Source organism: Sesamum indicum, linkage group LG3 (assembly GCF_000512975.1).
Source record: "Sesamum indicum cultivar Zhongzhi No. 13 linkage group LG3, S_indicum_v1.0, whole genome shotgun sequence".
In the NCBI taxonomy this organism is placed as follows: Eukaryota; Viridiplantae; Streptophyta; class Magnoliopsida; order Lamiales; family Pedaliaceae; genus Sesamum; species Sesamum indicum.
The window spans coordinates 15,797,527-15,824,066 of record NC_026147.1 but is presented as its reverse complement, the minus strand read 5'-3'; the positions used below and the strand labels follow the sequence as shown (position 1 = coordinate 15,824,066).

The following is a 26,540-nucleotide window of genomic DNA, read 5'->3' as shown; positions in this document are numbered from 1 at the left end:
TGTGTGAATTTGTGTATTATGTGTATGTGTGTAGTGTATGTATTTTAAAATAAAATTGGGTGAAGAGGGAGGCCCCACCGCCTCCATTTCAAACTCTCTCTCTCCTCACTTATTACACACATAAATATATATACTATTTATATATATAAAGTATTATTATTATTATATATAGTTAATTAAACTTTTCTTATAATACCAATCACATCCTTTCTAATTTTCTTAATTACTATAATTTGTTCTCAAATATTATAACGAGTTCCAATTTAACCCGTTCAAGTTTTATTATATTTCAATTAGGGGACATAATTTATTTACTAATTAACTAAATTTTATAAAAATTACCAATTAATTCCCCAATTAGATATTATAATATTTGGGGCGTCACATATGTAGTTTTTTTTATGGTATATTTTGTAACTTTAAAGGTGATGAAATTTTAAGAAATATTTCTAAAATTAATTTAAAGATATAGTATTACTCCATTTAGTTTTATTCTAATTTATTCTGATTTTTTTTAACTTTTTTCTAAGATTATACTTTGTTTTTCAAGAATATAATAGTTTATAAATCACTTTTACTTATACCTAATGGTATACCCACAAGGAAAATATTTCTCATTATAGTTGTATTTATATTTTTTAATAAATTATCTATTATTTATGTGTATGAATATATTAAAATCTACATAGAGTTGTATCGTATTCTAATTTTTTTGATAAATTAAATTTATGGGTATTGGTTTACTTTAGTATTATGATTAAAATTCATAAGGATAAATTACAATAAGTTTTGTTGATGTTTGGCATAATTAAAATATCTTCTCATTATTTGAAAAATTATCAGTACCTATTGATTTTAACTCAGTCATCACACAATATATAGCCTAATGCATTAATTTCTGTTAGGTTTTCTTTCAGTTTTTTGTAGTGAATGATCAAGATGCTCTTGTACACTACAAATTATAATTTTATTTATTTTTAAGAAAAAATTATGAACTAAGTGGATAATTTATCTATAATTTTTTAAAATATACCATCCACCTCATCCGATTTTTTTAATAATTTTTTTATATTTTTTAAGAAAAAAAAATACAATAAGAGCAAAGTTGACAATTTCAAACCTCCACAATGATTATATAATTGCACCAAACATCAGGGAGATATTTGTAATTTTTCAAATAACGTGGGGCTACTTATAATTATATCAAATTTCAGGAGAATTCGTTGTAATTTATCCAATTCATAATGTAATTGTCATCAATCCACTCAAAAGTTATCCCGTTGATCGGATTTTCTATTTTAGAAAATATTGTATTTTCTACTCTATTTAACATATAAATTCCACGCTCGTGTACAAAAAAATATTAAGTATTTTATTTAGGCCAAAATTTTATATACGTCAAGTCACATATATATATATGTATATATTAAATAAAATAGATAGTACAACAAAATTTGAAATAGAAAATTCAATCCGTGGGTACGTGTATCCGTGCATTTTCGTGCATCATAGGTTTTCAAAATGGGACTATAAGAACCTTATCTTCATGAATGTCATTGCGATAAGGAAATCCTTCCAACTACCATTTCTCCTACGTTTGCCTCTATCTGCTGCTGTAACTTCAACTAACTCTCTCTCTCTCTCTCTCTCTCTCTCTCTCTCCGTTCGCTCATGTACAACGCGCGTGTATTTTTCTAGTACGACATGTTAACATGACGATGTACTTCGACATTGCAGTGTGAATATCGAAGGTATTCAACTAGCTATTGAGAGGAAAATGTCGCCGAGAATGAGAGTGGCGGTGGTGGGAGGCGGCGTAAGTGGGCTGGTGGCCGCATACATTCTGGAGGGTGGTGGGGTGGAGGTGGTACTCTACGAGAAGGAGGATTACTTGGGCGGCCATGCCAAGACCGTCACTGTCGATGGAACTTCTCTCGACCTTGGTTTTATGGTCTTTAATCGAGTAAGTAAATTTTTTTACATATAGTTATATATATCACTCCAAGAGGATGACTCAAAAACTACGAAAAGTTATAATGCTAAAATTAGTATTGAGCTAACTAATAAGTAAAATTCTTACTAAATCAGGCGTCAATAACAAATTTTATTATTCTGTAAGAAATCTATGTCGTTGCTATCAGTGTTATGTCGATAAATATGACTTATTTTTATTTTCCTCTCTTCTGGTTCCATCATCTTTGCTACTACGGCATTCAATTCATTTATTTCAATATTGTGTAGTCTTTAAATCAATAAATATTAACTCATTTGTCGAAAAAAATGATGAAAAAAATCTCATTTTCCACATTATTACATAATTTTCAGTTTAGTTATTTCCTAATAATTCCAAAATAGTTCACTAATATTAGTTATATATATATATATATGTATCGTGTTTTTTAAATAATATATATATATATATATATATATATTGTTGAAAATGTGATATATTTGCCAGATTTTTAGGAGTATATTTGTTTATAAAATCACTAGTAATTTCCAAAAAGTTTACATAATTATTTATTTACATTTACACATTCTTCACTTTTCTTTCCAAGTGATAAAAGCAAAGACATAAATGGTGTCTGTTTGTCAATTTTTTCAAATTAGAAATTCTTGGACCAATATGCCGTAACCACCGAGCATTTATTGTATGATTGGTCAATTTTTTAATATTGTACATTAATTAAAAAATAATTATATTGTATTTGACGTATAACTAATTTAAATTTTAATTTAATAATTTTGAACTAGAATTTTTCATAAGTGGGTTGCGGATTTGGACTACCTTGTCGGAAGTTAATAAAATATTTTTTTTTTAAAAAGAAAAATTCCAATCTAATTATTATGATTATTATATTTATGGAAATAAAATAAGGGTTCTACTTTTGACCAATAGCTACTTCTTAAAAAAATAGAAATCATTGTTTGCATGATTGGTTGGTGAATTTGTAATCTTCCGTAGAAATAGAAAAATTAATGAGTAATTTATTTGATTTCTATATTTAGGGACAACGACGTGACTTATTATTCTAATTTAGCAAACTTTACAAAGACCAAAATATACAATATTTGCACTGCAAAAAAAAATATTATTAATTATCATATTAAAAATATGACTAAAAATTACGATAAATAATTATTATTTGATCAAGATTAAATAAAATTGGTACAAAAAAATCTAGCTTTTCGACCATGAAATAACTGCTATTTTTATTGTGGAAATAAGTTTTAGATAAAGTTACATTAAAAGTATTTTTTTTATTTATTTATACTTTTATACATCAATTTTATTCAATTATTTATTCTACATTGTATTTAATTAATTAAATATAATAAAGTTTTAAATTATATACGGATTAAATGAGTTTCGATTGCTGGTATGTATATATAGATGAATATCGTATATAACACGGGTTATGTTATATGAAATAAATATTACCAAACATAGGCCAAGAAGTATAAATTGAATTAAATATTTTTTTGTTAATTGGGTGGGCAGTTGTCTTTTTGCTTGTCTATTTTGAAGGCTTTCTTCTCTCTATCTATCCTTTTCGCCTGCTTCTCTTCCTTGGATGGTCCCATAGGCCAGCCAATACATCACTCCAGTGAGGATAACTTGGGTCCCACTAGGAATATTCAACTCAAAATTATTTATTATATATATATATATATATATCTCTTCAAATTTTCACTTGAATATATATTTATATATAATGGTCCAAAATGTCAAAATCATAGGTCCAGTAATTATATTTAATTTATGGACTTGGCATTTTCTTTAAATTGTAATAATAAATAAATTAGTTTATCTTAACTAGTGGGCATATGCAACAACCGATGCGTGTACAGAAATATTTAAATATTATCGATAATTATTCTTTATTAAAAGTTGTATTATGTATTTATTTAATTTTTTATTAAGGAAATGTATATAATAGAACGAAGAAACTAAAAAGATAATATATTGAGATAAAATTAAGAAATTAATTTGGAATGAGAGGGAGGAAAAAAAGGGTAAAAAAATTAAATAAATATAAATAACTTACCAAAAAATTATAATTTTATAATTGGGGATAATGGGAATAGGCGAATTACAGTCCAAGGACACCAAATTGCACCCACATTAATTATTAAACGAGTATAGATATTTAATATATAATTAATGTGAAAAGTATTAATATTTGGAAGTTTAGTATAATATAAAAAAAAAGATAAATTTAAAAGGTATAATGCCAACTAATACTAAATTAATTAAGTATAACTATACATAAACTTAAATGTTTTATGTAATTAATTATTTACAAGATCTAGCACTTATTTAACTTAATGGAAGAAATATTTATAAGCTTATTAATTATTTATATGTGACTTGGTATGTTGAAATATTAAAATAATATAAAATATGAGTGGAATATATAAAAGTTCAATAATTCTTGGAGTATGTCAGTTTTGTAAAGAAATATAACTAGAGAATTTATTTGATTTTAATAAAATTATATATATTTTTTTTACTTCAATAATATATAAAATAAAAAAATATAATTATAAAGGTAGGATAATAGCAATAAATTAATGATATATTATTTACATATATAGGATAAGATTGAAGAATTTTATAAATAATGCGAATGGTTGATATCATTTTAAACATAATATACAACTTTAATGAAAACATATACAATTTTAACTTTAAATATTTATTTATGGGTATTACCAAAAATTATGAACAAATTTATAAAAAAAATAGATTACATTATTATTCACATTTATATTTCTTTGGTAAAAGTACTATACTCACAAGATAAATATAAAATGTTGTTGTTATTTGTTAAAATGTCTTTTTCGAATTTATTTGCCACATTTATATAATAGTGTATATAACTTAATTATTAATTTTATAACAGTAAATTGATGATAATAAAGTAGACTAATAAAAATTATATGCATTATCCCGAAAAAAAATACTAAATCATTGATTAATCTTATAATTTTCAAATATATAATAAATAAAATAAGTGAAATATACCATATTATCATATAAAATTAAAATTGAGATATTAATTAGAATTACTTCTAATATAATATTCATTACAACAGATTATGCATTACTTTAAATATATAAAATACTTTGAAAAAAACTGAAAAAAAGAAACTTTTGATCTTGCAATGGGAACATATATGCTTGAGCTCAGCCTATGAAATAGCCAGTTCGACTCATCTTGCACCTCCAGTTTTAGTGCATCTAGATTAGTTTAAGAGGATTAAGAATTGTAGCTCATAACTAAATCGAACTTATCCCCGTTGTTGTCACGTTTTAGGCTTGTTGGACGTGAGAATTGCCTCCGTTCCATGTGGGACGCCGTAGCATTTGTGCTGGATTTTGAAAGTCGTTCTTGTCTGCTTTGGCATCAATAATGTCTCTTTACTTCATGTTTTAGTGCAGCCTCGTACATTAGTATGAGTGTAGCAAAGGAAACCTCAAGTTATTTTACTGCAAATTGGAGTTAAGGTGGATGTTTCATACCTGTTTCCTTAAATATGATTGCTGAACTAAGATTGAGTTATCTTATACATTGTCCAAAAGATCAAGATGTTCATGCATTACAAGGTTTTAAAAGTACTAACTATTGATCGACATCGTTATCCTAATAATTGGAGGTGTTTGCAGTAGTTTTTATTTTTATAGTGGGAATGGATTGTATAAGAAGTTGTAAGTTATTAACTATATATCGTGCAAGTTGAGAGTGTTTGGAAACAAAAGTGAAGAGTAGATTAAAACTGAACCTTGGACCGTTTGGGAAAATAATCACTTAATGTTACGATTTTACAAATAATTTTTGCAGGGGGTTGCTTATAACTTTTGGACTAAATTATCTTTATTTTAAAAAGTTCAAAAGTAAAAATCATAAATAAAATAACACTATTTTCAACGAAAAACTGAGTGCAAACGCTCCATTATGAACGCTAGAGGTTTTGGGACAGGTTACATACCCAAACATGATGGAATTCTTCGAGACTCTTGGAGTCGACATGGAGCTCTCGGACATGTCGTTCGCAGTGAGCTTGGACGGAGGTCGAGGATGCGAGTGGGGCAGCCGGAACGGCTTCTCAGGATTGTTTGCGCAGAAGACGAATATTCTCAACCCATACTTTTGGACAATGATTAGAGAAATAATCAAATTCAAGGATGATGTCCTAAAGTAAGTACATATTCTTCAAGAAAACAATAAAAACCCCAGTACTAATCCTACCACATTCTTGAATACTCTAATACATAGCTAGTTCTCCACTCTCTGCAGTTACCTTGAGCAGCTCGACAATAATCCAGACATCGATCGAACAGAAACATTAGGCCACTTCGTCCAGTCACATGGTTACTCCGAGTTATTTCAGAAAGCTTATCTTGTACGAGGCTGCTCAACGTTTTGGTCATCCTCATTAACTGATGCAAAAGATACATATTTATGTTGTTTTTTAATTTTTTCAGATTCCGATCTGTGGTTCAATCTGGTCATGCTCTTCGGAAGGAGTAATGAGCTTCTCAGCATATTCAATACTTTCATTTTGTCGAAATCACCATCTTTTACAGGTAAATTTACGTCGATATTATTTCTATAGCTGTTTTCTTTTGTTGGATATGTATACTATAAGAAAATGGCTCAATAGTTACGAAAAAAATTGATGCTAAAATCACTGTCGGACTAATTAGCAAGTAAAATTTTCGTTGCTAATTTACATGGTTTGATATATATGCTTTAAACAATTTGTTGCTAAATTTATCAGCAAGTAAATTTTCGTCGTTAGCAAGTTAATATATATCTTGTATTAGATAATATAGATTAGCGACGAGAATTTTACTTGCTAATTAGCTCAATACTGATTTATTTTGATTGCTATTAAGAGATTTTCTTGTAGTGGTTCCGCTCACTGATTATGTTGCGATCCTCAGCTTTTTGGTCGGCCTCAATGGCTTACCGTCAAATGGCGTTCCCAAGATTATGTTAATAGGGTACGTTTGCATATGTTTTTATTTGGAGGGCGTTCAACTAAGTGATCTTATAAGCTTATATGTGTTATAAGATGTTTTTAAAATTTATATGATGTTAGTAATATTAAATTTGTAATTAATTTAAAAAAATTGTTAAGGTTAATAAGTTAGAAACTCGATCCCTACTTTTTTTAATTAAAGAGCTTATAAACTCGTAAATTATTTTGGGAATTTATATACTTTTTCTTTAAGAAATTTATTAGTATTTTGTAACATTTTATAAAATATTTTAAAAAAATTATAAACTCACTCCAACACCCTCTTATAGTTTAGTAACCAGGCTAAATTATCTTTTTGGTCCCATAAAAAAAACACATTTCCTTATTAATTCCGTGCTTTACGGGATTTCTGTTTTGGTCTTATTTTGTTAAAAAATATTTCAAGTTAGTCAATCACAACTTTTACCATCAATTTTTAACGGCAAAAGTGGTCAAATATTAGTCTAATTACTGTTGGAAGTGCCTCCATGATGAAATTTTAAAATAATAGCATATTTATATTTATCTGAGAAAAAATAAAGAATATATATAAATATAAATTGTATTGTTCAAAATTGAAAAAATAAAAGAATAAAAAATATAATTAGAATAATAAAAAATATAATTTAGGCATCATAGCACTCCTTTTAATGATTAGAATAGTGATCGAAATAAATGCAGGTTAGGGATGTGCTCGAAAGTAGAGGCAGTCATATAAGAACCAATTCCGAAGTGTGTTCAGTTTCAACAAATGATGACGGTGAGTATGTCCCTAAGTATTCATGGAATTTTTTTTTAACCAAATCAGCCTTATCAATCAAATTAATCACAGATTAAATATAATATGCTTGTCAATTCACTTTTTTTTTGAAATGTACGGTAATCATATGGCATGTTAGCTGCACTTATCATATAATTAATTCAACTCTCATCAAATATCATTAGATTAGAATTTCCCACATCATCCATTATTTTTGGTTCACCTCTTACAACCTTAAAAACCAGAAGAAATTATGATTGGGGGGTGTTTGGGTGGACTTATAAGTTTTTTAAAATATTTTAGAAGATGCTTCAGAACTTATAATTAAGATGTTACAAAGTATTCTATAAATTTTTGAGAGAGCTCATAATTAAGCTTCATATATAGGAAAGTACGGTCTTCTTAAATTATTTCTAAAGATTTGATGAGACGTACGAGTTTATAAAATGTTTGAAATAAGTTTAGCCAAACACCCTCAAAAAATTTGACGAAGAACTTTAATTTAACCAACTCATAAATGCTCATATGCTATTGCACTGAAGTATTTGAGCATTCAGTTTTCTGTAGTAGAAAACATCTGTACAACTGATGTTAAGAAATGAGGATGAAAGAAGGTTGCATCAGTTCTGAAAGATTCAGACATTTTCAATTGATGTTACTGTAATGTGATGGAATGGAGGACGAACTTTTCAGGTTGTACTATAAGTTGTAAGGATGGGTCGGAAGACACATACGATGGGTGCATAATTGCTGCACACGCTCCGGATGCTCTCAAGATGTTAGGACAGCAGGCAACCTTTGATGAATTAAGAATACTCGGAGCATTTCAATACGCCTACAGGTACAGCTCGTGTGCGAATCCTTGGACTAAAGTAAATCAATGTCATCAAGTTCCATTTTTCTTACAACTTTCGTTGTAGAAACTTATCGTACTGAGTTTTTTTGGATCGAAGCTCGAGACCTATGATCTTGCGATGCATGATCATTCTTAAACCCTTTATGGCAGTGATATTTTCCTTCATCGCGACAAAACATTGATGCCCAGAAATCCAGCCGCGTGGAGCGCTTGGAATTTTCTTGGATCCGTCGATAACAAAGTTTGTGTGACGTATTGGCTCAACATCCTTCAGGTATGTGAGTCCGAAAGTTATAATGCTTATGATTTAAGTTGACTAAGAGGGTGTTCGACTTTAACTTATTTAAAAGATTTTATAAGTTCATATGTCTTATAAGATATTATTAGATCTTATTTTAGAAAAAGTTATTATGGTCTTTGAAGAAGATAAGGTTATAGAGTTTTTAATATGTTAGTAATGACATTTTTGTAATAAAATTAATTGGTTTTGTTAAAATTTTAAAATTAGAATCTCGTTACTTTATTTTAAAAAACTTATAAGCTCATGACATTTTTTTTTTGTATTGGGAAAAACAAAATTTTCGTCTTATAGCTACAACTTTGATCTGAATTCATTTTGGTCATTTATCTTTTGCAACATTTTAGATTTAGTCCTTTATCTATCAATTTTGCGTAGATTTCGTCCTTTAACCTAATTTATAACTCTTTTGTCCTTTTGATGATAAAGGCTAATAGTCTATTCTAATACTTTAAGTGTAATATAAACAAATATTTTTCCAATAAACCTAAACTCTTATACCATTCTAAGCGAGCATTAGTTATGAGACGCAAAATGAGTGGATAAATATTGACTAAATTTGCTCTTGAAAAACTGGGTAGAGGTAAAAAATTATCCGAAATTGAGTAAAATGATTAAAATTAAGTAATTTTGAAAATTAACGGACCAAAATAAAATGGGTAAAGTACTAAAATTAATAGAGACAAACTCAAAGGAATAAACAAATAATTTTCCCTTTTGTATTTCAAGTCTTTTTTACAAAAATTTACCTAACATTTTCGAACATCTTTTTTTGAAGAACTTATAAAATCACGCAAACACCTTCTAAATAGTAAGTGCAATGGCAGTGGTGATCTTGTTAGAGCAAGGTTTCCATTTATTACAAGAATTCTCTTCTTGCAAGTGCTGACTGAGTTCTTGCTTTCTTGCAACCTTTGTTTCTCCAAACATTTTCAGAACATCTCTGAGACTGGGCTTCCTTTTCTAGTGACGCTAAATCCCCCATCCACGCCTGAACACACACTGCTTAAGTGGTCGACAGGCCACCCAATCCCATCTGTTGCTGCAACAAAAGCTTCATCCGAGCTAAATCTAATCCAAGGAAAGAGGAGAATATGGTTTTGTGGAGCATATCAAGGTGCAATCAAGAACCTAATTCAAATTTTCACTACTGCACAACATTTGATACATTGCTCATTACACGCTTACTTAAACGTACGCCTTGTATTATTCTTTCAGGCTATGGCTTTCATGAGGATGGACTAAAGGTACTTAAGAGAGAATTTGAGATCATATTAATCAGAACGAGTTGATATTGGACCGTAACGTTAAATCATTAATCCTTACAGGCAGGTGTAGTTGCTGCAAACGGTTTGCTTAGAGAAAGATGTACGCTTCATAACAACCCCAAACACATGGTACCTACCTGGCTGGAAACCGGGGCACGTCTTCTTGTTACTAGGTTTCTTGATAGTTTTATAGCGACTGGCTGCATAATGTGAGTTTCATAGTACAAGTTCTGGATTTTAATAACGAGATTATTGCATGTACGAAGATGATAGAATTTGCGGTGCAACAGTTTATTGGAAACCGGAGGTACGATGTTTACCTTTGAAGGCACCAAAAAGAAGAGCTCCTTGAAAGTATCTTTGAGAATCCATACTCCTCAGTTTTACTGGAAGGTACTAACTAGGATACTCTCGCGACACTTAGAGAGCATTAAATTTATTAAAAAAATCTTAATAAGTTCATTTAGAGCTTATAAGATGTCAAATCTTATTTTAAAAATAAGTTTTTAAACTGTTTGGATAGAATAAGACGATGAAGCTTACAAAATGCTGTTAGTGATAAAGTTTTAATTAATTTAAAGGAGCTTGTTAAGATTTTAAAAATAAGTTAGGGAACTTCGTACTTTGTCTAAAAGAGATTATAATTATTTCTTAACATCGTATTTTTATAAGTTTTTTGAGATTATAAGCTCTTTCTTTTAAAAGCTTATCAAACACTTTGCAGCATTTTATAAGTATTAAATTTACAAACATCTTATAAGATATTTTAAAAGCTTATAAGCTCACCCAAAGACCCTCTTAATTACATGCAAAAAGATCAAATTTGAGTGCATGTAGGCCGGCGTTTCAGTTCTTGAAGCGGATAAAATCAGTGATGTTCTCTGTTATATACGGTTCCCAGGTTGCGACTGAAGCTGATTTAGGCCTAGCTGACGCCTATATTAACGGGGATTTCTCTTTTGTTGATAAGAATGAAGGGCTTCTCAACCTTTTCATGGTGAGAAATGAAATGCCTTTAAGTTCACTGTCTCAGTTATTTCAGTACTGAATCATAAGGTTTTACCTGTTCTTCATTTTCTCGAAGATCTCTGTCTTTGTGATGTCGTGTCTGGTAATAATCGCGGGCCTTCCTGAACTCCATTTTGCAGATATTTGTTGCCAACAGAGATTTAAGTACTTCTACCTCAAAGTTAAACAACAAAAGGTATCAATTCTAAGGGAATCTGCTGTACTTATGACATCTAGTATTTCCAAATATATTTTGTAGAATTTATGTTTTTCAACACTAGGGGATGGTGGACTCCTTTGCTTTTCACTTCCGCAATAGCATCTGCAAAGTATTTCTTTCAACATATGTCAAGACAGAACACACTAACTCAGGCACGCCGCAACATCTCAAGGCATTACGACCTTGTAAGTTCTTGTCTTTTTGCACCACATATATAGATCACGAGGTTCTTGTAACAATTTAGAAGACTGAAACTTGATTTGTGCGTTGTTTTCTAGAGCAACGAACTCTTTTCCTTGTTCCTGGACGAGACAATGACGTACTCTTGTGCAATATTTAAGGTTAGATATTGTTCTTTTCTGGACACATCTGTTTTAACATTTTTCAGACAGACCATTTCCTTAATCTTCATTCCCAAAAGTTATCCCTTTTTACTCTCTTGCAAGACTCAAGATGAAGACTTGAAGATTGCTCAGCTGAGGAAAGTCTTTCTTCTCATTGAAAAGGTGAATGAAAAATTGATTTTTCGAAAGGCATTTTTTTACTGGAATTTTCGAAACTCACTGGATTTTCCCACTTGCACGTCTCATAAGCACATAAAATTGGGAATCTTTAAAAGTCCAGCGGAAAAGGTCCTAAGTCTGTGAAAATTGATAAATTGGTAGAATAAATTGTCAAATCAACTTTTCACGGGCCAGACCACCACTCCTCCATATATACAGGACGAAAACTGCAATTAAGCCAGATGTCTACGCCCGTCCCACTTAAACGTAGAGAATTGATTCTTCTTCCGGAGCTGATATTCTGTTCAATAACAGGCAAGAATCAATAAGAATCACCACATTTTAGAGATAGGATGTGGTTGGGGAACATTAGCCATTGAAGCCGTTAGACGAACTGGCTGCAAATATACGGGCATCACCCTGTCGGAACAGCAGCTGCAATATGCTGAAGCTAAAGTCAAGGAAGCTGGCCTTCAGGTACAAATTAAGCATCTCCTGCTAGTCCAGTATACATTTCAACTGCATAATTTTATTTGTTTTTATCCAATTGTCAATGTGAATTTATGCTTCAGGATCGTATAAAATTTCTTCTATGCGACTACCGCCAATTGCCCAACACCGATAAATACGACAGGATAATATCCTGGTAAGTTTCCGTTACTCAAACTATTTCAAATGGACTTGCATCTTGAACTAAAAACTTGACATCCTATCTCAAGCTGTCGATTGGCGTTTATTTGTTTTCCCTGCAGTGAGATGTTAGAAGCTGTGGGGCATGAGTATATGGAAGAGTTTTTTAGGTGCTGCGAATCTGTACTACAGGAAGACGGTATTCTCGTTCTTCAGGTCAGTCGAGCAACGAGTTTCATTACAGTGCTTGATTGGCAATATCTTCACTCTCTTTCTTGCAAAGTTCTTATGTATGCTGTAAAAAATTGGATTTATTCCCTACATTATAAGTACGGCTTAAAATTATGGTAAATTACTACTATTAACCATCGGCCATGTGAAAACATTGGTCTTGCTCATGGTTTCAACAATATTTGCCATGGTTTTAGCCATGGCCAAAGTGTTTAGCATGGTTCTTAATTATTACTAAAACATTGTCATGCTGGTTTTTAGTTAGTTTTTCATTAACATTTTGGCCTCGCCTGCTGAAATAATGTCAGTAGCCATTGTATAGTCGTGATTAAATATCAATGTGTCCGCATTTTTGAGCAGCTGAAATATGAATTCCGTCGTGTAAAAGTGGAAGATTATTTTTTCCTTTTAAATCTCAGTTCATATCGATACCAGATGAGAGGTACAACGAGTACAGGCAAAGTGCAGACTTCATTAAGGAATATATATTCCCTGGTGGATGTCTGCCCTCACTTAGCCGAGTAACAACAGCCATGTCTGCTGCATCAAGACTTTGGTAAAACGACAAGTTTTTCTTAGTTTTTCCTATGTCTTAAAGGAATTATATCTATGTAATAGAGATCAAAATTTTATTACAATGCGCTCGCGCAGCGTTGAGCACCTTGAAGACATAGGAATCCATTACTATCAAACGCTCAGACGTTGGCGGGAAAGCTTCCTCGAAAAGCAAAGGTAAGAACCCGAGTAGGAATATCCTGATCACATGTCCTGATTCTGGTTTTCCCATGATTTCAGACCTAAGTAACATGCAGTACACAAGAACATATGTCTTCTGAGATATGCAAAACTTTCTAATCCTCGGAGAACTTCTTATCATTAATCGATACCTGGAATTAATACATGACTATACTTGTCAGTAAAATCCAGGCTCTGGGATTCGATGAAAAGTTCATCAGGACGTGGGAATATTATTTCGACTATTGTGCCGCTGGATTCAAAACTTGTACTCTTGGAAACTACCAGGTACCTAAAGCTGCTATTTTTTTTTTCCTTCTTATTTTACAAGAACGTTTAATTGCATTTTTAGTCCCGTACCTTGTTATATCACTTTGGCATTCAGTATGTAACATCTTAATTAGGGTTATAAAATTGTCCTTCACCTTTTAAATTTTTGCGATTTTAGGAGAAAATCGGCCGGAAAGTAATGTCATAATACTGTCCAATTTTGTCGTAAAATTGCAAAATTAGAAAAAATAAAGGACCATTTTACAGTCCGAACAAATTATAAAATTAAAGTGCCACATAACTATAATTAGAGGACTAAAATACAATTACGCCTTTACAAGAATTTAACCATACACATTCTTAATCCTTATAAAAGTGCATAAAAGAATTTCAATTGTAATGCCGAAATGAACTTCTCAAATTCCAAGTTATATCTCTACTATTTATTAAGGGGGAATCTCTACAACAATAATGATGGTTGGCAAAACGTGGATAGCTTAAAACGCCCAAACTATACTTTTTTTTATTGGTTGAAAAGCAATTTACCCATCTGATATTGAAAATGAGCACAATACTCCTCTATAAAAAAAAATGTAGTAATTTATCCCCTATACTTTTTAAAATGAAGCAATTAACCTCTTTATGTATGGAGATAAATAACTTTATTTTAAAAACATAGGACGGTAAATTATTGCGTTTTAAAAAATATAGAAAAATAAATCAATATTTGTTTTTTTATTAGGGGATAATTTACTCATTTACGGTATCACAAGGGGGTTGCTTGCATTTTTTCCTTTTTTTCTTTCACAATCGGCTGTTTATTTATTAACAATTTCTCATTCATACACATTAAATGTTATTTTATTTTACTAATCAATTGTGACCGGTTATTAATCTTATCCTCTTTTTTCATTTAAATTAATAAATATAATACAAAAAATCATAATTATACTACATATGCATTGAGCGTGTGCTTCAATTGGTAATATATAGAAAAGCTGCTTACTTCTTATTTAACCTCCAGGGCATAAAGTTCTGGAATTCCTTTAGCATAGCATATACATTATATTTAGGGTAAATTATATTTTGCCATTCGAACTATGTTTATATTTACATTTCACCATTGATTTGTTTTTTTATCAATTTATCATCTCAATTTTATGATTTTTGCACCGTGCCATATATAATCGTCTTTTTATTGATTTTTCTGTCGGAGAAACATCGCATGCTGTGCATATGTGAAAAATATCACATCACATAATCCTTAAACATCACATATGCACTGTATGTGATGTTTTTTCGACAAAAAACTTAGTTGAAAAACAGTTATAAATAGCAAAGTGTAAATTTTGTACATTTGAAATGATAAGTTTGACAATAAAAAAAGTTTAGGTGTCAAAATATAAAAACGGTCATAATTCGAATGACAACCTATAATTAACCCTTATATTTATAAATGTGTTTCTCTAACTCTCTCTAAAAAGATTCTTTTCCTTCTTTTTTCCTAATACCAGATTGTATTCAGTCGACCTGGAAATGTTGAGGCCTTCGGTGATCCATACAAGACTATACCTTCTGCTTACTGACAGTTTCACTTCTAATAAATTGGCTTCTTTTGCAACTGTACAAGATTTGTCTTTTCAGGGTTCAAGAGCAACCCGTCAATCATTAGTGGCATATATATTTCATTTTTTGTGACTATACATATTCGAGAAAATTGTAATATTAGTCCCAAATTATGAGGTTTTTTTACAAGTTTGGTTCCATGCTTTTGAAAACAGCCAATTTTAGTCCAAACTTCTATTTTTTCTTGTGTAAACTTAGTTTTACTGTTAAGCGAAAAGGGAACGTTCTTAGACGTGGTCGTTTGTATGACTGGCTGTTTGTATGGAATTATGTTCAAAGGCAGATTGTGGTTTATTTGCAATTTGAGTATTTATTTGTTTCAATTGTTGTAGCTTTATGGATTGTGGTCTGTTGAAGATTGTTTATTTGAAACATGCAGATAGTGGTAATTTATTTATTTTATTTGTTGTTGTTTCCAAAAGCAGATTATTTGGATACAAGTTTACAATAACAATGCATTACATATCTAAATTTTAGACAATAGAAACATAAAAAGACAATAAAAGATAAAAACTCATTAAAATGCATACACTACAAGAAAATAGAATATCAGAGACCAAAATTTAGAGACGGAATAAAATCCGTCTTTATCAGAGTTGTTATTTATTTTAATGACTGATGCGTGCGATTTTAGCGCGAGTCCAATATTTTTGGATCTTGATGATGAATTTGGGCTAATTGAGCAAAACAACTTGAGAAAGGAACAAGGTTTTGTACCGATCTGATAAGAATAAAATATCCTCAGAACTCTCCATTGATACGACATGTTATTTTTTCCATTTATTCCCTTTTAGGATCAGTCGTGGTCTTCAAGATGTGCAAAACAACATGTTAGCACTCTGACACTCAAGTTAGTTTCGAATTTAAGAATAAATAAATATAGAAATAAATCGTAATAAGAAATTGAGATAGAAGTAAGAATTTTGTGAGCAAAATATGATTATAGCACGAGTTGAGAGTAGCAGCAAAAAAGCAAGACAGTTTTCAGATTCTTGAACATGTCCGAATTGAGGAGAGTTGCCTGTATTTGTAGGGAAGGAGTCCCCCTTGGTGGGGACTCTATATGTGACTTGCATTTTCGAGAAAAAAGGTGAAAGAACCGTGGATAAGGCCATATTTCCTCTTATCTCTGGCTTGATCAGGTTTTTGGTTGGGAGAGGACTCCTTTATTTTGGGGACTCCTACTCTACAATAGGTCCTTCTAGAACAAGAAATCCAGAACCTCGGGGGCGCCTCCCTTCTCCTAGGCTGGGCTTGAAAGGTAGGCCTGTGGTTTGGTAAGTCGTGTACTGGGTTTCCCTCTTGAGTTGAGCTTGGTAATCTTCCACTGGGCCGTCCTCATCATGGGCTCCTATCTTCATCACTGGCTGGTGGGCCGAATATGGGCTGTACACCTTTTATTGGGCTGAGTGTTTTTGGGCCATACACATTAATAACAATTACTTAAATGGATTATTGAAATTAGCATAAATATCAATGCTCTGAATTTTCATTTAACAAGTTAATAAATTTCCTTCAAATATGTAAACTGTAACACGAGTTTAGCTATTAAGAGAGAAGTAATTAACCCAAACAAAAGATGATAAGTTTTGTCGCAAAGTGTATATAATTTACAACAACCTACACAATCTAAGAATCTATTTTTGGGGCAAAGATTTTCTTAGTCTCATAAAATAATAACACAATTTGTTTTGGTACCACAACTAATGTAGGTGTCGCTTTTAGTCCTATAAAACTCGTAATTACGTATTTTTAATCCCAAAAAGTCACGTGCGTTGTAGTTTTGGGACTAAAAGGCGTTATTTGGACTAAAAAGGCATTATAATTTTGGGACTGAAAAGACCCAAAATCACATTTTTTTTGGATTAAAAAGATGTAATTTTGAGTTTTATGGGACTAAAAGCATCGCCTAACATAGTTGTGATACCAAATCAATCCTTATTTTATGGGACTAAACAAATTTTTTAATCCTATTTTTCCTAGAAAAATTTCATAGAAAAGTTAAAATTAGAACTAGATTTCTCAATAATTGCATCGAGAGGATTAACATAGTAATACAAAACATACAAAAGTAAAGACAAAGATCCAAAATTGAGAAATCGAGTCAACAAATCCACATAAATTGTAATGAAATAATAATTCATTAAGGAGATTTTATTAAAAAATAATAATAAATTACAATTATTATACACCATATCATAATTACTATATTAATGCTTACAAAAATAATTGTTACTAATCATATTTTTCACAAAAATACAAAATTTATAATATGTTTATAATTCTCGTAGCTATCTTTTTAAAGAATTTTAAAAAAATAAATATTAATTATCTACGCACAACGCATGTGCATGCACCTTACTAGTACAAAAAAAACTACAAACAAATATTGGGTTTTTTGTTTGAGTTTTCTTTAGAAAACATGATTAAGGCTTGAGTTAAAATCCTGTGATTTTAAAAATACACACTATAAATTTGATTACATCATATTTTGAAGAATCCAACATCTTTTTTGTGCAATCTTTCCAATTTCCTCCTAAATTTGCCATTTGAATAAATGGCCAAAGGGTAAGTATCTTATATTCTTACACTTTCGCACTCAATATATAATCCAACATGTATGTGAAGAATTAAAATATATTTATATTAAATGTAATTTGTTACCAATCAATGCCGTGTGCATGGAAGTGATTTGTTGCACGAGAAATTTTAGTCTGAATTTGGTTCGGTCAAATCTAAATAAATTATATGACAAATGTAATACACTTATAATGTTATTGTTGTACAATTAAGAAAAAATGACCAATCACATAATAAGTATATTAAATTTACTTTATAATTAATTTGGTTCTACCAAATCTAATTCGGAATAAAATTTTGATCAAACATGCATGGATTAATTAAGTAGTTCATTATAATTGTGTTTAGCCCACCTCAACTGCAATTAAAAATTTCAGTGATAAAGCAAAATTCCCAACAAATATAGAAATATTCCTCAAAGAGCAATTATTGTGTCCTTGGAAAATTCCTAGGGCATGCATATGAGAAGTCTCCACCACCTTTCTTTTCTCGTATTCTTAGCACTACACCTCAAGAACATAACTAAAAACCATCCATCAATCTCTGTCTTTCTATCTCTCTATCTCCATCTGTCTCTAACCAATGTTGTTTGCTTACATCATCTTCTCACTTGTTCTTGTTTTCTCAAATTAATTAGCAATAAAAATATAATGTTCGTCAGCTTCTCTCTCCCCTCCCTCCCGCCGGATACCTGATCACGTGCTTATTTTCGCCGGAAATTCGACCCGTCCGCAAATGGGTCGTCAATTCCGCCTACCCCACCTCAGCCTGAACTCCCCACCTCTACCTGAACCCTCATCTCCAAGGCTCGGCCCGGACCCGATTCGATCGTGTCCCCCGTCGGATCTTGCGTCGCCGTTTGGCAAGCTTGACGGCCTCGACCGCTATGACTTCCGTGAAGCCGCCTACGAGGTCTTCTTCACGGCCTGCAGGTCTTCACCTGGGTTCGGCGGCCGGAGTGCGCTCACGTACTACAACTCCTCCTCCGACGGTGGAGAGGGAAACGGGTCGACTCCTGGCTCCCCGGTGAGGCCGCCCGGTGTAGGAATGGCGGTAACTAGCCGGGTGAAGAATGCGTTGGGGCTGAAAATGTTGAGGAAGTCTCCATCCTCAAGGCGGTCCAGCTCATGTGGGTCGAATCCGTCGTCCCCGAGCGCGTCTGGATCCGGGTCCGGGTCGAGCCCGAGGGTGGGTTTCACGGTGCCGCAGGGGGGGAAGCTGAGGCGGCCGTTGACGTCGGCCGAAATTATGAGGCAGCAGATGAACGTGACAGAGCAGAGCGATAATAGGCTACGGAAAACTCTGATGAGGACCCTCGTTGGCCAAGTACGTATACTACAAAAGTTTGTTGCATGCATGAAAGTTGTATTAATTTGAGAAATACTATAATCAACCAAATCCTGAATTTGTAATAATTTGATAGAAATTAGAAAGTTGATGGCTCCAAGAACAATCGTAACAATAGTCGACTCATGTGGTGTTGGTGTTTGATATGCATCTGTTCTTGATGGTTTTGTTTGAGAAATTTAGAGTGTGATAATGTTGATGAGAAAATTTATGTATCAGTAGCTTCTTTGTTATGATTTTTCACTCCTTCATTTGGGAATGTGGTGAGTTATTAGATTGATCGAAGAGAATAATTGTGGTCGATGTTCTGTTAGAATGAGGAAAGTTGAAAACTGTGATTGGAAATGTACAAATATTGATAATTCGTTGTTAAAATTTAAATTTTTGGAATGGTTTTGTTTAAATAGTATTGATTTGTCAGGACTTTTAAATCATAGCCATTTATAATATAGAGAATGATTCAATATTTAGTAGTAGTTCCTCGTAATTTGATTATCGTTCTTTGTTGGATTATTAATTTGTGACATTCTTTGATTTTTTATCAGATGGGCAGACGGGCCGAGACGATAATCCTTCCCCTTGAGCTGCTGCGCCATTTGAAGCCGTCTGAATTCAATGATCCTCACGAGTACCATCTATGGCAAAAGCGTCAGTTCAGAATCCTAGAGGCAGGACTACTACTTCACCCGTCTATTCCACTAGAAAAATCAGATGCATCTGCTGCGAAATTTAGAGAAATTATTGAATCTAGCGAGATGAAGCCAATAGACACGGGGAAGAACTCTGCGGTGATGAAAACACTATGTAACTGTGTTGTAGCCCTGGCGTGGCGAAGCCCTGATGGTGGAACGACCGACGTGTGCCATTGGGCTGATGGCAACCCCCTCAACGTCCTAATCTACACTGCATTGCTGTCTTCCATTTTTGACTCAAAGGACGAAACCTTAGTCCTCGATGAAATTGACGAGCTGCTAGAGCTTATGAAGAAGACGTGGTCGACGTTGGGGATCAATAGGCCAATACACAACCTGTGTTTCACTTGGGTGCTTTTCGAGCAGTATGTGATGACACAAGAGGTGGAACCGGATCTTCTTGGTGCGTCCTTTGTGATGCTGACAGAAGTAGCAACTGATGCTAAGAAGCCTGACAGAGAGCCTATTTACATGAAGATGTTGGCGAGCGTTTTGAATGTGATGAAGAAGTGGTGCGACAAGAGATTGTTAGACTACCATAGGAATTTCAATAGGGAAACTATTGGACTAATGGAAAATATGCTTCCTCTGCTTTTCTCAGCTACAAAGATTTTAGAAGAGGATGTCCCTTACTATGTTAACGCACCGCAGGAAAAGGGAGATGCGGGTGAAGAGCCAACAGGGAATAGGGTTGATCTTTATGTTCGATCATCGTTAAGGAATGCATTTGCTCAGGTTTGTGTTTAAATTACTTAATCTTGTTAGGAAACTCAAGTATGATTATAATTGAAAAAACAACTTACGCTTTGTCTGGAGATGCTAATCAACTGTTGTGTCTTAAGATGCTGGAAGATCTGAACATCAACGGAACAAAGACCACCGAACCACAAGAAGTGAGTGAGGTGCTAATTAAAGTGGCTAGAAAGACCGAAGAACTGGGCGTGAAGGAGAGGGACATTTTCAGTCCTATTCTGAAGAAATGGCACCCGGTTGCTGCTGGAGTTGCCGCTGTGACCCTTCACACTTGCTATGGGACTTTGCTGAAACAATACCTAACGAGCAAATCCTCATTGAATGAGACAGTCTTGGTATTGCAGAGGGCTGGGAAGCTTGAGAAGGCTTTGGTACAGCTGGTGGTTGAGGATTCTGTCGAATGTGAAGATGGAGGCAAGATGATCGTGAGGGAGATGGTTCCGTACGAGGTTGATGCGCTCATTGTAAGACTAATGAAACAGTGGATTCAAGAGAGGCTGCAGAAGGGAAAGGAATACATCCTGAGAGCAAAACAAACAGAAGTAAGCTTAAACTATGACCTTAAGTTCACCTTTAATGCAGTCAGTCCTATGATCACTTCCTTGGAAACTTTGTCTTGCAGACTTGGAATCCCAAGTCAAAGACGGAGCCATACGCTCATTCGGCTGCGGAAATAGTCAGCTTTGTCAAGGAAGCTCTGGAAAACTTCTTCGAGATTCCAATAAGCATATCGGAGACTTTATTTTATGATCTCATTGATGGCTTGGAGAACGTCTTCGTAGATTACATTACCTTTGTTGCATCATGTGGTAAGAACAAGAATTTTATGAATTTCCATATACTAAGCTACAGTTTGTCACTATGCTATCTTTATGTTTCTAGGATCAAAACAGAGTTACATCCCCACGCTTCCACCGCTGACACGATGCAGCCGGGACTCAAAGTTCTTCAAACTGTGGAAAAAAGCTGCATGTAACATTGGAGCAGAAGATCCGAACCAGAAAGCAGCAAACGAAGGAAACAATCCACGTCCCTCGACTAGTCGTGGAACACAACGTCTTTACATTCGTCTCAACACCTTATATTACCTCACCGCACAGCTCAACTCCCTCGACAAAGCGTTGTCCATCTCTCCAAAGGTTACCTCGATAAAAGGCCGTTTCGCGAACCGAAAGCAGCCAGTTACTTCCTATTTCGAACAGAGCCTGTCAACATTACAGATAGCCTCTCAACATGTGTCGGAGGTAGCTGCCTACCGTCTGATATTCTTGGACTCAAACTCTGTTTTCTACGGAAGCCTATACGTCGGTGACGTATCCAGTGCACGAATCCAGCCGGCAGTGAGAATATTGAAACAGAACCTCACTCTTTTGTGTGCAATCGTCACAGAACGGGCTCAACGTCTTGCAATAAAAGAAGTAATGAAGGCTTCTTTCGAGGCGTTCCTTATGGTCTTGCTGGCAGGGGGCAGCACAAGGTTGTTCTCCCGGTTGGATCATCCCATGATCGAGGAGGATTTTGAGAGCTTGAAACGAGTGTTCTGCACGTGTGCAGAAGGCCTAATCGTCGAGGACACGATTGAAGTAGAGGCCGAGGTGGTGGAAGGTGTGGTGGCACTAATGGGGCAGACTACTGAGCAGTTGGTGGAGGATTTCAGCAGTGTGGCTAGTGACGCATGCGGAATAGGTGGTGTCAGCACCAGCCGGAAGCTCCCGATGCCGCCAACGACCGGGAAGTGGAACAGGTGTGATCCTAATACTGTACTGAGGGTACTTTGTAGTAGGAATGATCGGGTGGCTAGTCACTTCCTCAAGAAAACATTTCAGTTGGCAAAGAGGAGGCCTACCATCAAGATGATTTGAACAATTTTTATTCTTGAATGTGATATTTTACAATAATATATGGAACTTATGTATGTAATGGAATTCGAGAGAAAATGTAGAAAACATTGATTGCCTAATTTATTAACATATTTTTCATGTACTTTTCTGTAGTGGGAATCCAAAAAAAAAAAAGGAGAGAGACTGGGACATATGTTTGTTTGCTATGTTTTTACCTTATTCCTGGTATTAATACTGTTGGTGGGACTGGAAATTTGAGTAGGATTTTTAGGAGTTTGATCTACTTGTACAAATTTGGACATTAATATAATACTATGTATGTACTTGCTATGGATGTTATGTATTATTGTAAAATGAAGAGGTTTAAGGAAGGGCTACTAATTTCAGTTGCAGTAGTCATTGCCTTTTGGATTTTAAAATTAATGTTATTCGTATTTGGCATTAATGATGTATATATATTCATGTATAGTTATTGTATTCGAATCTTTTTTTAGTATTTGCACATATTATATGTTTCACATAAATGAAAAGTAGGGTGGTAACTCACAGACTCGTAAGAAAAAATTATGCGTGTGTCATATGTGTCGGATAAGATTTCTCTAGCTAATTTATTATCGTCAAAATCCAAGCATAACCATGAGAGAATTAACGTGCAATTTTTTGACTATTTGCAGATGTTATTTCTTTTGGGGTTCAGTGCAAAAATAGTTCTGTAACTTTGTGTAAATGACGTTTTAATCCTTTAACTTTAAGCACTAGCAAATTAGTCTCATAACTTTTTCAAAAGTAGTTGTTTTTGTCCTTTGGTCAGATCTGTGTAAATTTTGAACGATTTTACCCCTCTACGACTTCAAAGCGAGATTTTTAGTCCATTTTTACTAATTTTGCATTTTAATGCATATGTTTATCCATGTTCGCATAGAATGGCATCAGAGGCTAAATCTATTGAAAAAATATATGTTTATATTACATTTAAATATTTTTACTACTAATGGAGAAAACTTTTCAAAAGTATGGAACCAAACGAGAGTTCGAGTTACAATGACAACAGGGAATATTTCCAAACTCTAAAATACAAAGAAGGAATTTTCTTATGTAAATTCTTGAAAAATGTGACAACAATTTGAAAAGAATTTTTTTCACTCTTCTCATGGTAGAAGAAGAAAAGGAATGGATGTGGAATTTTCAAGTCCGTCAGATACTACCAGGAAATGTAGTGAGGCACTTATACTCCACTGAAGTCCATGGTAGAATACCATCAAGGAGAAACGGAATGGGTAAATTCCTTCACTGATACAATTCTAAAAATTATGATTAAAGGAATTGACTCAAAAGAATTTGAGCCGGATACCTCGAAAATCTTTCAAGATCTAAAAGAGATCCAAAAGACCGTTTATGACTATGGACATAGGTTAATCCATATACCTATGAAAATATAAACTCTGAATCAAAAAGTGGATGAGATCCTTAAGATCCTCCTAGATCTACATAAGGATCTTGCGGATATGAAAATAAAGTTATAGATCTAAAAAGAAACCAGAGGAAAAGCCTTGAAACATCCAAATCTTGACAAGAACGAATTAGGGATGTCTTTGGACCAGTCTCTCTTCTACATCAGAAGGGAAAGGGGGTGGAGATTCCAAAACCAAGAGATGATCTAATCCTTGAAGCCATCAAATTCACAAAATAATGGAGGTCATGAGGGTGGATCTATAGATCTACATGAATTGGTTGAATACTTTTCCGACTTAGGATTGTGGATTTGGTTAATATTCAAACTAATGAAATCACTCAAGCACTACCTCTACAGGAGGAAAGTACAGGTTCAAATGATCTTTCACCAGATCATCCAATGAGAGAAAGTACAAAATTCCACACAAATGCCATCCTGGCATTTATGGGAACCAGATTATGGGAGAATCCAGGGAGAATGCCTAAAAATACACATTGAGCAAGAACTATGCTCCAGCCCTTGAGTCCATATGGTATTATACTCAACTTGGACGTTGTCGACTTCTGAAACATCGAAAAATTGATAAATGAATGGGTTGCAACCATGAAGATAGCGGCAACGATCCTAGAACTCAACGAAAAAACTTTATAAGATTATTGGAGTTAAGCTTGGAGGGTTCTGTAAAGATCTGATGGGACAATATCCAACAGATACCAAAGCCAGTATCCTTGCCGGAGAATGAAAAAGCGCAATGGCAGAAAGGCTAGGAAGGGTTATAAAGATTTACTTCATCGGAGATGGATACTTCAAAGGAAGTAGAACACAAAAGGCTAGAGAATATGCACAAACACTGTAGGCCATGAATTAAGAAATATTTGCGTGGTAGATGAATATATCTATTGGTTTCGCTAGTATTTCTTTCAGAACTGAGCAGCAACAGAAGTAGCAGCTCCCATGTTATTTGCAAAAATCTGCAATCCACGGAGGAAAAATGTTAATCCAATCATATAAAGTACCCGAAGTACAGCTAGACTCAATAGCAAGGAGAATGTCTTTCTTCAAAGACAAATTGAAGGATTAATGTTATCAAGCATCCATCCAAAAGAACATGAAACTGAGAGGTAAAATCAAAAGAACCCCTCTCTATTGCGATAATAATGATTTTTCAACAATTATAGAAAAATTAAGCGAGCCAAGGAAGTGGAGAAAACAGAGTAGTGACTCCTACCCTACGAGTTCCAGAAATGCTCTTTCTGAAGGAGATCATGGTGGTCCAAATCTCAGGCCAAAACATACAAATATGGACATAAATCAGGACCAACGAGAGCTTCATCTTAAGAATCTAGACGAACGGATACAAGATCCATAGGAAGAACCTTACAAGGAGAACTTTTAAATGGGCCCATACCAGAGCCATTGAAAGCTTCAAAAGCTGTAACTGCTGGACATGCAGAGCAAAATGATAAATATCTCTAGACTTGATAAGTGTCGAAGTCACCAAAAATAATTCCTACTACACTTGTGAAAGTGGGAGTAGGGTCGATCCACAAGGATTGGTTTTAAGTTAATTTCTTTTTAGAAAAATAGAAAATAATGGGGAAGGTTGTTGATAAAAAGGAGTAATTGGAAACTAAATAATTAAAAATACCTGGTAAAAATATGAGAGAGAGATTTTCAGGTTAAGGCTAGGATCATGCTTGATTCTCGTGAGTTGATCATTGATGCAAGAATAACACATGTATGGACAAATAAACCAGTTATGGTCGTTGGTACGACCTAACAACCTCACCTTTCCTTACCTTTTCGTTAGCCAAGGTACGACCGTTGGCTAGATCTCTAATTAACAGACAACCTTAGGAACGTCCACAAGATTTAATCTATTAACAGCATTAAGAATTAGAAAGGCCTGATTCTAATCAACAAACTCCTACGAGGACAATTCGTTTAAACTAGATCATGCATTCCCCATAACATAATTAAATACTATGACATAACTAATCATGCTACGTTGCCACTAAGTATTGAACTAAATAAACAATTACACGGATTTATAAAGTTCAATTAGCTAAGCAAACCTTCTTGATAATGAACAACCGGCCGAATCATTCATAAATCAGACGTTTGTAATTAAAGCACAGAGAATAACATGAATATTTGCTTGACAAGTGTAGAACGCAGATTAGATCTCACAACATAATGAAAATCAAGCAATCACCATACCTTAACCAGAAAATAAGGAATTTAGCCGGACATATTAATGGAAGAACACACTAGAAAGTGGAATTCCATTAATTCCGGTAGTAAAATAAAATAAAAGAGAAGAGATGAACAGAGAATTCTATAGAGTTCTAAGATAAAAACTGAATGATTTCTAATGAAGAGAGACCCCTATTTATAATAAAAGTCCCTTACGAATCTAGACGTAATGGGGGGATAGATA

At 33.5% G+C, this 26,540-nt stretch overlaps 2 protein-coding genes across 4 annotated transcripts; both read left to right on the top strand.

Moving 5' to 3' along the window:
• Positions 1,494-15,735, top strand: LOC105158481. 3 transcript variants are annotated; one of them, XM_020692198.1, is made up of 25 exons: positions 1,494-1,615; positions 1,738-1,963; positions 5,986-6,203; positions 6,303-6,408; positions 6,491-6,592; positions 6,953-7,012; positions 7,711-7,789; positions 8,483-8,630; positions 8,796-8,919; positions 9,880-10,060; positions 10,162-10,190; positions 10,272-10,420; positions 10,502-10,604; positions 11,113-11,208; positions 11,360-11,415; positions 11,501-11,624; positions 11,718-11,780; positions 11,886-11,945; positions 12,258-12,419; positions 12,515-12,588; positions 12,695-12,788; positions 13,223-13,359; positions 13,455-13,535; positions 13,731-13,826; positions 15,323-15,735. In XM_020692198.1, the coding sequence occupies exons 2-25, from the start codon at positions 1,778-1,780 to the stop codon at positions 15,504-15,506; spliced, it is 2,712 nt and encodes a 903-aa protein (XP_020547857.1). In that variant the 5' UTR covers positions 1,494-1,615; positions 1,738-1,777; the 3' UTR covers positions 15,507-15,735. The 3 variants fall into 3 exon arrangements, with proteins under 3 accessions (XP_020547857.1, XP_011073566.1, XP_020547858.1); XM_011075264.2 differs by having other exon boundaries at positions 13,721-13,826; XM_020692199.1 differs by lacking the exon at positions 1,494-1,615 and having other exon boundaries at positions 1,624-1,963.
• On the top strand, positions 18,524-22,981 carry LOC105158480. The gene is made up of 5 exons (XM_011075263.2): positions 18,524-19,340; positions 19,907-20,788; positions 20,896-21,348; positions 21,429-21,615; positions 21,689-22,981. The coding sequence occupies exons 1-5, from the start codon at positions 18,750-18,752 to the stop codon at positions 22,666-22,668; spliced, it is 3,093 nt and encodes a 1,030-aa protein (XP_011073565.1). The 5' UTR covers positions 18,524-18,749; the 3' UTR covers positions 22,669-22,981.

Coding starts and splice junctions, on each gene's coding strand:
- LOC105158481 (XM_020692198.1), top strand. CDS start 1,778: ATGTCGCCGAGAATGAGAGTGGCGGTGGTGGGAGGCGGCGTAAGTGGG. Junction 11,781..11,885: donor ACTCTTGTGCAATATTTAAG/GTTAGATATTGT, acceptor CTCTCTTGCAAG/ACTCAAGATGAAGACTTGAA. Junction 13,360..13,454: donor TCTGCTGCATCAAGACTTTG/GTAAAACGACAA, acceptor GCGCTCGCGCAG/CGTTGAGCACCTTGAAGACA.
- LOC105158480 (XM_011075263.2), top strand. CDS start 18,750: ATGGGTCGTCAATTCCGCCTACCCCACCTCAGCCTGAACTCCCCACCT. Junction 19,341..19,906: donor TGAGGACCCTCGTTGGCCAA/GTACGTATACTA, acceptor ATTTTTTATCAG/ATGGGCAGACGGGCCGAGAC. Junction 21,349..21,428: donor TGAGAGCAAAACAAACAGAA/GTAAGCTTAAAC, acceptor TTTGTCTTGCAG/ACTTGGAATCCCAAGTCAAA.